At 40.1% G+C, this 12,621-nt stretch overlaps 1 protein-coding gene across 1 annotated transcript; it reads left to right on the top strand.

The window, feature by feature from the left end:
• Positions 1-1,006: 1,006 nt before the first annotated feature.
• LOC128142455 (histamine H3 receptor-like) lies at positions 1,007-10,215 on the top strand. Its single transcript, XM_052788555.1, has 3 exons — positions 1,007-1,522; positions 4,133-4,299; positions 6,609-10,215. Exons 1-3 carry the CDS (start codon positions 1,234-1,236, stop codon positions 7,401-7,403), a joined length of 1,251 nt encoding a protein of 416 aa, XP_052644515.1. The 5' UTR covers positions 1,007-1,233; the 3' UTR covers positions 7,404-10,215.
• The last annotated feature ends 2,406 nt before the right edge of the window (positions 10,216-12,621 follow it).

Here is a 12,621-nt window from a genome sequence, read left to right on the forward strand (position 1 = left end):
AAAGGCTAGTGGTATTACTTAGTAGTCATCGCCAAAGTGTATTCTCTACATTTTCAACATTACCTAGAAATGAAATAAAGCTTAAAGAAGTAATGTACATGCATGCTGTGAAGATATTTGTATGGATAATAAAGTTTTGCATTTTTTGTACTGCTGCCGTTCAAACATTTAGTAAAAGCACTTGGCACATGCTAATGAATTTGTTCCCACAACAGAAGCACGGAGATGATGGCCAACATTTTTCAAATTTAAGTATCTAAAATTAGACACCGAAGTGTTTTTAGAACCCATAATAAAAATGATTGAATTTTTACAACTGTGGAATACTCACAGCTCTCTGCAAGTGGCTTCATTACTCATACAAAATATAAGCACTTGTGGAAGACATACGATTTCTCCCACCAGCGTGGAAAGAAAAGCCTTGTCCTATTAAAGTTAATTGCCAAGCTCTCATTCACGTTCAGGGAGTCAGTATTTCATTCCTTGGCTCTGGGACGGCAGCAGCCGATGCTGTGTCACTGGGGCTGCCGCTAAGAGTTTTGAAACTGATTTCAGTGGGAGTTTTGCAACTGATCTCTGAGGGTTGGACCACTGCTGGCTAACTGTTCTGGTAAGTAATTGTATATATGCTTATTTACAGCATATCAGTTTTCAGCCCTAGGGTCCACAGAAAGAGGAACAACAACAGCAACAATGAAGCTGACCATGCCTTAGGTCAACAACAAAATAGAACACAATAGAGACCACAGACTTGCTGAAATACAATGACACTAGATAAACAAGGATGAAATTAGAAAGTAGTTTAAATTCTCATAAGGATATGTACTCAAGATTAAGAAAAAAAATCCAGAAAAAGTTGTTGTCCATAATGCTAGCAAGCAAAACACTTCTGCAAGGGTGGGAATGAGGAAGGGAGGGAGGAAGGGAGGGAGGGAGGGAGGAAAGCAAGAGAGAATCTCAAATCAGCCCTCCTGACCTCCACAGATAAGGATCAGGTTGCATAAAGAAGAACTTGCGTTTTAAAATATGAACTTGGAAAAACTGCATATTTCTTACTCGTAACTCTTCTAGAGATATACATAGTATAAAAAATCTTAGGAAAACTAGATTTATCTAGCATCAAAACCTTTTAATTTTTTCCCTGCCTGGGAATTTTTTTTGATGTTTATTGGATTTTTGGCCCATCTTGTTTATACTCCTTATGAATATCAACGTTTTGGATAACTCGGCCAGATGCAACTTTCTTCCCAGACTGAACTGACCTGGATACACAACATGCACAACAGCACTGCTGAAACTCCGCATACGGCTGGAACGGGTAATGAGACTTTGTCCACACAGTCACCGAGCTCCGAGTTTTCACTGGGCGTGCTGGTGCTGCTGGCTTTCCTCATGGTGTTGCTAGCTCTGGTCACCATCCTTGGAAACATCCTGGTGATCCTTGCTTTCATCATGGACAGAAACCTCAGGCATCGGAGTAACTATTTCTTTCTCAATCTTGCTATTTCTGACTTTGCAGTGGGTAAGTCACAACTGTGGAGGCATGTACTATTTGTTTCCTAGGAATCTTAGGAGAAGCCATGGGGTTTATTTTCTGGGTGGTTTTCTTCTAAGAGAACTGTTTCCCAGCTGTGTGTCTAGGGGAAGGGTAAGGAATGGTAGAAGCTGCGTGAAGTGTTTTAGCAGCCTATTATTTTTCAGAAACAAATGGAACCTTTGACAGGTAAACAGGTAATGTTTAATGTTATTGCTTCAGGAAAAAATACCACTGTGCATGAATCTATGTGGAATAACAAAGAACTGGAGTTTGTGAAGAGTCTTGACTAAAATCTAGATAGTCAAATCAAATACAGCATATATTATCTGGCAGATCTTGCATACATGGTTGATACCTTCTATTTCAATCTACTCTCACACAATATAGATAATCACCTGAAGTTTGCAACTAAATAGTGATGAATAATATTTTTGAACATTTTGCTGTACATGGTCTATCTAGAGTCATACCTTAGGAATATGTGTTTGTATAGGTGAATAAAAATAACAAATCAAACGGTTTTTACAAAGCTTGATCTTATACATATATTTATACATAGGGACACATTTTATTTTGAAACTTGTACTGAGAAAAAGTACAATTAAAATGCTAGTGTGATGTGCAATTGGAGATTGATGTATTGCAATATTCTGTGAAGTGTTGAGTGTCTCCGGTAAAAGTCTTGGTTAAATTATTGAGTATGCAGAGGGATGGTTTTAAACAAGTGTGGCTATTTCATGAAATCTATATTCTGACTTGTCACATCACAAGAAAATATTTTTAAACTGTTTTTATTCTACTTTTTTTTACCTACTCATTTAAAAAGGATACTGAAAGAACAGAAGAAACTCTTCTTGAAATTTATTGCTAGTGTCAGAAGTTCTGTTAGGGGCATGGCTTCTAATAGTCCGGTCCTCGTGATGTCCAGATCTCCTTGTATAGTCTTTTGATCCCATCCCCCGTACACTTGATGTCTTCTTCCAGCTTATAACGGCTTTGCTGTGCTGCAGAGATCTTGCTGCCTGCTGTCCAGCTATGGTACACAGGAGAAAACTACAGCAGTGAACAGAAAACCAATGGACAGAGTGGTGTTCTGTCATCTGGCTCGTAATCTAGCACCATATTAAACAAATACCATAATCTAGCTGAGAAGTATGAGGTAAATAATGTCCTCTATCAAAGAAGGAAGTAGAGCTTACTTGGCATTACCTAACTTCCATAAATTTTTGGTTTGTGATATTATGTTTACTTGAATGTCTAGTTTTTCATTCTAAATTTGGTTAAAAGCTTTGCATACTGATTTGTATTTCTGTAGCTACTTAATTTATGTTCAGGGTATACCTGTGTTATCCTTAATTTCTGCTTGATCCTTATTGCTAAAAGCACACACTTTCATGCTTGCAGAGCTATATATATTCTTTTAATATATTTAATCTATCTGATTTTGACCTTCAACAGCTTTTGCTTTATCTCTATGCTTCTGGACCTATAGCTGGATTTGAAGACATCTCTTGATTCTTAGTAGAGGGACAATAACAGAAATTGTAAGATTTTTAGGGAAATGGAAACTCTCAAGATACCCTTCAGTACCTGATACAGGAGTACATGCTATTACAAAGTAAATCTAAAGTTGAAATAATACCCTTTTTTTCCTCCCTGTGAATGTTAAAATCTGTAACATAACCTTTTGCTTGAAAGAGCAAGTGTTAGTTGCTGTGTAGATGCAGTAATCCCATTTCATTAAAGTGTTGATGCTGTTCACTGTGTTTCTGCATCATAGCAAACTACACCATTAGCTCTTCAGACTCTCAAGGCTGCATTGTTTGACAGTGTGTGTAGTGTGACCACCTAGAAATTCATTAAAATGAGCTCATCTTGGCATTTTCAAAACATTTGGATTTAACAGCCTAAATTTAGATAGCCATGGGTGTGGGTCACTCATGTATGTTCCCACTGTTTGGTGTGTTCCCATAGATAATACCCTATCAGCTCATTACTGTAAAGTGGTTATGATCAAGAATTATGATGAGAAGAAATGTTAGACTGGGTGTACTTAATTAACTGTGCAGTTTTTGTCAGCCTTTTGATCATACAGTTTTAAAGGTTAGCCTGAAATTCATATTGTATTTCTATAGAAGTTTTTTCTGGAGCACTTTTGGACACCATATCATGCTTCTAAGAGGTTACAAGCATGGCAATTAGATAATTTATTGTAGAAAAGAGTTAGTAAATTACATTGGGGGGGGAAGTTTTTTTGTTTATTTGTTTGTTTTAATTTCAGTAGTTAATACAGAATAGTGTTTACTTTAGCAGGTAAAAAAGTCAGCTGCTCTTTCCTTTAGTAGGTGATGTAAACAGGAGAAGTAATAATGATACCCAATAAACGCGATACACCTTTCGGAAAGGTATTAGAAGAATGTTACTGGTGCCTAGTTTGTAGTAAAGTGTTCATTGGTTGCATGAGAATACAAAGACTTGCACATGGCAATTCTAGTCAGTATCGTGCTTTTATCAGATACTGCAGAAATGTTTCTGTGCTTTCATGAGCACTGCCTGCAGTGCTGACTGATGTGTGCATTTGGTTTATTTCCATAGGTGCGTTCTGTATGCCTTTGTACATCCCTTATGCCCTGACAGGGACGTGGCACTTGGGAAGAGGCCTGTGCAAGATCTGGCTAGTTATGGACTATCTCCTGTGCACAGCTTCAGTGTTTAACATCGTCCTTATCAGCTATGACCGTTTCCTGTCAGTTACAAAAGCTGTAAGAAGAACATTTCTAATTATTGCTTTATATATATTGAGATTTCTATAAAACTTCTTTCTGAAGAAACGTTGATGCTTCAATGTTGCATTGGGACTTAGAGATAGGACAATGCCTTGCCTATGATTTCAATGTTTCCCTCCTGCCATCTGGATTAGAAATTATTTAATTACACCACAGAGGAGGTGGGAAGGTCAAGGTAGGAAAGGGGCAGCAGAGGTGTGGAGAACTTGGGCTTTGGTCATTAGAAGAGTAGTAATGAAAACTAAGTTGAGTTGAGGATGTGCTTATGCTTGGGATGAATTTTAAAAGGACAAGAAGGTATGGAGAGATATGTGGGACAGACTGACTGAAGATCAGATGATGATCTGCGTTACCACAGGGGGTGATTGACATGTGCTGCCAACAAGCAGTTGGGTGGAAACTAGTCCCCTGAAGCGCAAAGAACGAATCAAAATATGCAGAGAGGTAAGAGGTGTTTCTTGAGTATTATCATTCTTCTGCTTCAGCAGATATCTGAGGAATCCAGTGGTAAATATTATCATTCACCATTTCTAAGCTCTGCATGATGTTTGGTCCAGATGGAAGATGATCAACATCCTTTAATTTTAATGAGTCTGCTAGTTCAAGTGACATAGGCTGTGTTAGATCGGGAGGTTCTCATTTGGGAAGTGCTGAGACAATAACTAATCTCTTTCTCTTCTTCCCCTGTGTTGTGGTTTTAGGGTTGGTTGTTGCTGCTTTTTTTTTAAAGCTGAACAATAAAGTATGAAAATCCCTGCATTTAAGAAATAGTAATATTGAAAAATATTAATGAAGTTGCAGAGCTCAGAATGTGAGAAATGTAAATTAAAAAGGCCTCTGCAACCCAACCAAGCTCTGTGTTCTTATGCACTGTTGATGGTCTTCATTTACGTGATCACATTCTGGTTTTCTCCTTTAGGTAATTAGGATGGAGTGAGTCCATGAGTGTGTAACACAGGGCAGTTATCCAAAGAAAAGATACCATGCTTCCTCATGGACTTGGGATCCACCTCTGCCTCTGCTGCAAACCTAGCTTGCGGCCAGGGGCCAGTCATTTCAGACTTAACTGTGAAGCTGTGCTGAGCTTCCTGTTTTCTGCTTACTGAGCGGAGATACTTGTGGTCTTGCAAAGGGCTGCAAATTAATTACTGCAGAACTGGAGCTGTGCTGTGAGACTATATGATGCTTTAAGATGTAGAGGAGTCTGAATCTTCAGGCTACAGATGTTTGAAACAGAGAATCTAAAATAATGTGTGTAACACTGCACTACTGCTTAGTTACTCACTGGTAAAATAGGGACAACGCCCCTTGTGTTGTATGTGGCTGTGAAGATACCATTCATTAATATTTGTATAGCATGCACGTGCCACCCTAATGAAAAGCACAGGAAGCTAATGAGCAAGGTAGTAGTTCTGAGTCTGAGGAAAGCCTGGGATGAAAAATGTTGAACAGTATGGAGGAAATAAAGTTGTCCAGCTTATCATTAACTGATTATCTTATGCTCTGAAAGAAGCGGGAGACCAAGAACTAGAAGTATGTATTGTACATACTGACTGGGCTATTACAAGGGTGGTTTTAACTCTCGTATTTCCTAACTTTGGATGACATGATTTTAATTCTTAATATTTTTTTCAAAGATACATATTTATGGCTAGAGAGTAAAATAAATTAATGCAGTCTGGGTAGGCATAAAAAAAAAGATTTGCAATAATGCAATGAGCTGTTTACAAGGTAAAGTGAATGTTAAAAGAGAATGTTTTGATAAAGTAAGGGATGTTAAAGCATATGTGTGGGATAGATTTTTCTGCTATGGCAAGAGGCAACGCTATTAAAAATTACATTGTCTAGTGTTTGCAGTCTCACATGGCAATCTGGCTAACACAGAAGGCTTCTAATTTTGCCTCTGCAGGAAGTAAGTCCCACAGCTGCTTTTACTCTCCTCTGAGCCTGGGCATTTAATGAAACATAAACTGATTCCTTATTGCTACCTTACTGTGGTGGTGATGAAAACAAGCCATGTCCTTTCGCACCTGGAAGCCAAACAGGAGTTTAGCAATCATAATTTCTACTCCTCTCCAATCCCAAGTATTCAAATCTATCACAGAGCTACAGTATTTGATGAGCAACACTAACAGAGTTTTTCAGGACCTTACGTAAGTGAAGATTTTCTACATGTCTGGGGAATTACAGAACAAATGCGGTATTTGACTTGCTTGCTTATGTTTTTTTGAGATAGTTGTTCCAAAATGTTGCCTGAATACGTGACATGTCCTTTTCCCTCGCAGGTATCTTACAGAGCCCAGCAGGGACTAACGTCTAACCCTGTTGTCAAGATGGTGGCCATCTGGGTCTTTGCCTTCCTCCTCTACTGCCCGGCAATCCTCTTTTGGGAGCATGTGGCCGGACACAGTGTGGTAGCGGCGGATCAGTGCTACGCCGAGTTCTTTGACAACTGGTACTTCCTCCTGTGCGCGTCCACCCTGGAGTTCTTCGTGCCGCTGCTCTCAGTGGCCTACTTCAACATGCACATCTTCCATGACATCCAGAGGCGCCAGCGGCACAGCAGCACGCAGGACTGTGAGCCTCCAAGGAGCAGCAGCCTGTCCTGGAGATTTTGCTTCTTGCCAAGGCCGGGAGCATCTTCTCCTCCATCAGAAGCAGAGGACAGCGTTTCATCATTAACAAGGTCATGGAGACCAGCAGTGATGGGTAACTGTCCATCTCCAACACAAACAAGTCCCACGGCTCTCAAAAAGGACTTCTCTGTTTCTTTCCGCTCAAGGACTGGGTCAAAACTGCAGCAGGACAAGAAAATTGCTAAGTCACTTGCCATAATTGTATGTGCCTTTGCCATTTGCTGGGCCCCATACACTTTGCTAATGATTATTCGTGGGGCCTGCCAAGGAACCTGTGTCCATAACTCCCTGTATGAAATAACCTTTTGGCTTTTGTGGCTCAATTCCTCCCTGAATCCATTTCTCTACCCTCTCTGTCATATGAGGTTTCGAATGGCTTTCATGAAAATATTATGTCCCCAAAAGCTTGCAACATTGAGATCAGGTAACACACCTTCTTTTTAGAGAGTTAAAATGAATGACTTACAGATAAGGTTCCTCTCTTATTTAGTGCTATTTTTTCATATGTATCTCCAACAGAAATAGAGAAAAGACTTTTGTTTACTAATGGCATTGGTTAAGAGTGCAGCAGAGGTATGTATTTGCCCTGATTTTGCTAGTTTTTGAAATCTTGTTTTTGTTTTTGCTGGTATGATGCCAGGTTAAACACCATCTAATGCATTGAAAAGAATAACAAGTTTTGCTGGATGTCCTTCTTGGTTTGTGGGTTTGAGGTACTTTTTTCTTTACTTTTTTTTTTATATATATGTAGAGCTGGTACTATGAAAGAACTCTTCTGTACAGGTTCATTGGAGGGAGATACCTGTTTGTGTATGTGCTGAGTTAAAATTTATGTCCTATTTGTGAACCTAAAGCTATCAGTGAAGGAGCAGTTCTGCTACATTTTCGAAAGGTTGTATGAATACTCACAGGAGCAGTATAATTTTGTTTTAAAAACTATTATGAAGACAAGATAGTGCCCTTGTAGTCATTATAATGCCCACAGTGAGCAATATGCAAGTCAATGGACTGCCTAATCCAGCATATCTGTCCTTTTCTGATTTTAATATAGTCCATACCTGGTGTTGCAGGACACAGTACACATAATTTAGTAATTCTGGATGATTGTCAGAGAATGAAAGTTTCCATGGTAATGGAATTTTGAGATTGGTTATCAGAATTGTCACAGGCATAAATGGTTGTTATTCTTTTCACCAGTACTGTCTTTTCTCCTGACACTGGCTGCCTCTTTGGTCGTGCTTAAATGATATTTAGTGCCAGAATTGTGCACTATTTGATTACCTAAAAGGTAGGCCAGCTTGGGTACATGGTCACATTCCTGTTGAATTAGCAGAGTAAGCAATACAAAGTTCACACTGGATTTATGATTTTGGCTGGCTGTGCGAGAATAGACAATACGCTCTTGGGTGTAAAGCTTTGCAAGTGCAAAGATATTCCATCAAAATGTCTGGAACAAATTTGAACTGACAGAATGATTTTTATACTAGATCAGGTCTTTGTGTCCTGTTACTGTGACATTATGTGGATTTTCTCTGCCACTGAACCACTATCAAACTGGATTTTTTCTATCACTGAACAAGGGTCATATTAGCTGCTTGAGAATGGGATTCACAGAGGTCTGAAAGCTGACATAGAGGCATCTTAAGCAGCTGTTAATAAACAAAGCAGTTGAATATGCAGTGCTGAAAGGAGTGCGTAGATGTGTTGGAGAAGGCAATGGAGCTTGATTATAACCCATTCCATGTGTCAAATTTTCTTACCTTGTGTTGGGTGTTGCAACTCACCCAGAAGGCTTTCATGGATGGGTAAGTGAGAGTCACTGGTAAATTTTTTTCCTCCTCTTTAATATAATTTTCTTTCCTCTTTGTATAGACATAGAAATGTATAAAATATGGAAAGAGAAATCTGATTCACAAAACAATGAAGAACAATAGTCAGTTTAAATAGTATTTTTTATCTAATCTGAAATTGGCTGTACAAATGTTGCAAAAGCAAAGTATTCCTTTGCAAGCACAACTCAAATGCATGTAAGCAGCTTAATCATAGCGCAGAAGTTTATGGCTTTGAGGAGCTAGAATGCCATTCTGTTCAGAGGTCTGGAACAGAAGACTTCTCTTGCCAGTTTTTACACTGGTGGAAGATTATCTTTTACCATTCATTCTCGTTATGCTTCCTTGCCTCACATGGACAATGTTATGGATTGTAAGCCTGATTGCTAAGACAGATACAGCTTCAGGAGGAGGTCATTGATTCAGCACAGCTGTTTTCACTCTTATGAGCTAAGGTGCTGGCATAGGTTTTGTGGGGTTTGTTTTTCTGTGAGGCTTAAAAAACAAAACATACACATTTAAAACATTTATAGAATAGCTGGTATGCTAAATAAACATCTGTTAGGAAGAGAAGCTGAAGGTAGTCCCAAAATGGGAAAGTATTTGAGTTGTCTGCTTTTCTATCCCTATGCTTATAATGTAAAAGTTCAGTTTGCATTTTGTGATTAAAGAATGTGTTGTTTACTTTGGAAAAACAGCCTACAAAATTATTGACTAGGTAAACTGTATCTAGCCACATTTTGTAGTACTGGAAAACTAGTTTGTCAGGGAGCACAATGTGCAGCAAATTTGAAACCACATAGAGTAGTGAAGCTACTAGAGATTAATGTTTTTGATGATGTTCTATATTACACACACAGTGTTCAAACTGTTTTGTCACACCATTCCTGTATACTTGAAGAATTAGTGGTATCTCTCTAACTGTTGAAAATTTTGCTTAGTGCTCCCAGGGTAAGTCAAGCACTTAGTTTCTGTGCTCACAGCATTAAAGCTGTCTTGGTCAAGGTGGCATCCTAAGTCTTCTCCCTATCAGATATTTTGCAGGGTTATGGTAAGATACTTATTCAGCATTTGTTCTTGGGCTTACCTTTCATGCACTGACACAAATGGACTATGCTTGCCAAAGTGATTTCTAAGCCAAGTCTCTCTATCTACTCACTCATCCATTTCACCATTTCATGTCCTTGAACTTTCTTCTGTCTTTGCAGATGTCCAACAGGTCTTGTAAATACATGGTGACAGCGGGTGTATGAGTCTGTGAGGTTCAACTCAAACCACAACAGTGTTTTTCTAACTTGACCCTCTCAGGTCTTAAAAAAAACCTCAAACAAATAAAACATACATGTTGGAAGAAATTGTGTTATCTTTTGTTGGTTTTTTGTTTGTTTTTTTTTTTATTTCTGGGATGAGTATTTAACCATCATGATTGTCCTAATGTCTGTCTCCTTTATGTTAGGCTGTGGTTTTCCTCCACAGGAAGGAAGGAGAGACCACGTAGATTTCTCCCTCAGCCCCATGAAGGACTGTGACTAAAATTTCAACATTTGATTTTTAAAACCAAATGACTACTCTCCCCTTGTCCACTAATCTAGTCATTTTATCAAAGAAGACAACGAAGTTGCTCAGGCATGATTTACCCTTGGTAAACCAATGCAGACTGTTCCCAGTCACCTTTTCCTCCCTCAAGTTCTCAGAAATGCCTTCCAAGAGGACTTGCTCCATTATTTTCCCAGGGACCAAAGAGAGGCTGACCTTTTGTCCTTGAGGCATCATTTGAAGATGGTTGCAACATTTGCCTTTCTTCAGTAGTTGGGAACCTCCCTTCATCTCCATGACCTGTCAAAGAGGATAGAAAGTGGCCTTGCAAGGATGGTAGCTGGTTCTCTCAGCAGCCTTGGGTGCAGTCCATTGGGTCCCACGGACTCTTAGGGTCAAGTCATCTCAAGTAATTCCTGCCTTATTCTCACCTGCTCCTGCCAGGTCTCCTCCTTGAACTCATTCACTAAGCATGGGGGAGAAGGAGACCTAGTCAGTGAAGAATGAAGCAAAGAAGGCATTGGGTACCTCAGCCTTATCTGCATGTGTTGTCACTGGATCACTGCTCCCATTCAGGAAAGTGCCTACATTTTTCTTATTCAGCATTTTACTGTTAATGGGGTGGCCAACGTTCTTCATGTTGTCCTTGATGTCCTTTACAAGCATCAGCTATAGGTGAGCTTTGGTTTTCCTAACATCATGCTTATGTGGCCAGGCAACATTTCTAAATTCATCCTTTGTAGCCTATCCCTGCTTCAAACTCCTCCATGCTGCCTTTTTGCATTGTAGCTTTCCTGGTTAGCCAGTGTCCTGATACTTCTACTTGTTTTCTTGAGAATTAGGATGGGCTTTTCTTGTGCATGGAGGCTGCTGTCCTCAGAGGCCTGCAAGCTTCCCTGAGCTCCTTTGCACTTCAGAGCTGCCTCCCATGGGATCCCACCTACCACTTTTCTGAATAAACCAAAGTGTGCTCACCTGAAGTCCATGGTCTGTACTGCTACTTTCCTTCCTCACCCCCTTTAGGATCTTGAACCCCACTACTTCATAGTCAGTACAGCCAAGGCTGCCATTGATTAGACATCCCTAAGCAGCTCTTCTTTACCAGTGAACAGCTGACCTAGCTGTGTGTCACTCGCATTGGCCCATTCAGTACTTGTATCAGAAAGTTCTCCCTGACACCCTCCAGGAATCTTGTTGACTGCTTGTACCTGCTGTGTTGCCCCTCCAGCAGATGTCATGAACATTGAAGTCCTATACAAGAAACAGGGTCTGTGATCCAGAGGCTTCCTTGATTTGCTTCAAGAAGAAGATTTCACCACCTCCCTCACCCTGATTGTGGTGCTCTGCAACACAGTCCTGTCACTATGTCACCCCATGTCCCTGGCTTTGTGACTGGTGGCTTTGTGACTGCACAGGGATCTCTAGTTCCTCCTGTGTGTTTCCCAGGCTGCATTTGTGCATGTGCACCCAAGGCAGGTGTCTGTTTGCCACATTTTATCACTCCCGAGGTCTCTTCTGTTCCTGTTGCCCTACAACTTTTGCTTTAATTACTCCTTACAATATATTTCCCTTCGTTCCCCAAGACAGGATCAGAGCACTGCCCCTCTCCTCCCCACATCTTGTCTGCCCTCCTCTCCTTGTTTCTTGCCCTATGCCTTCTCAAGCACCCAGCATTATGGCTGCGGTCCGAAAAGCCAGTCACAGGGTGTGCCGTGGTGTTACGGAACCAGTGAGCTGCCGGCATGAGTCACAGCCATGGCCTGCCAACCTCTGTGCATGCTTACCAAAACAAATGAAATTGTGATGAGGAAGGGATATGCCTTCTCACATCTGTAAAGGGCTAAGGGTTTAGCACTCTGTGGAGTGGAAGCTTACCTGGAATTACTTGGAAAGTGGAGGATTAGATGGGCCATGCTTATAAAGTCCTCCGAAGTCCCAGGTGTTCGGTTTGTTGTGCCCAGGGCTAGACTTGCTTCTGATTAGGATGAGCTGAAAAGGTATTGGTGACACTTCTGCTGTGTATAACTGAATTTTAAATGCCCTGTAAACAGCAGCATTAAGAAATATACATCTGTTCTTAACTGTAAAATTTACTAAGTCGTATAGCAGCAAGTGCAACAGTGCCTACATTTTACTATAAGAGAAACAGAATTGTAATAAGTTAAATCCTGTTGACCACTGGGGAAGTGAAAATGAGACCTGGTTTTAGCTTCAGCAGAATTCAATGTGTAAAAATGCTTATACAATGCTAATATGCAAACTGCTTGACTGTGAAAAGAGTTGTTTTCAGACTAACT

Source organism: Harpia harpyja, chromosome 5 (genome assembly GCF_026419915.1).
Source record: "Harpia harpyja isolate bHarHar1 chromosome 5, bHarHar1 primary haplotype, whole genome shotgun sequence".
NCBI lineage: Eukaryota > Metazoa > Chordata > Aves > Accipitriformes > Accipitridae > Harpia > Harpia harpyja.

Coding starts and splice junctions, on each gene's coding strand:
- LOC128142455 (XM_052788555.1), top strand. CDS start 1,234: ATGCAACTTTCTTCCCAGACTGAACTGACCTGGATACACAACATGCAC. Junction 1,523..4,132: donor TATTTCTGACTTTGCAGTGG/GTAAGTCACAAC, acceptor TTATTTCCATAG/GTGCGTTCTGTATGCCTTTG. Junction 4,300..6,608: donor TCCTGTCAGTTACAAAAGCT/GTAAGAAGAACA, acceptor TTTCCCTCGCAG/GTATCTTACAGAGCCCAGCA.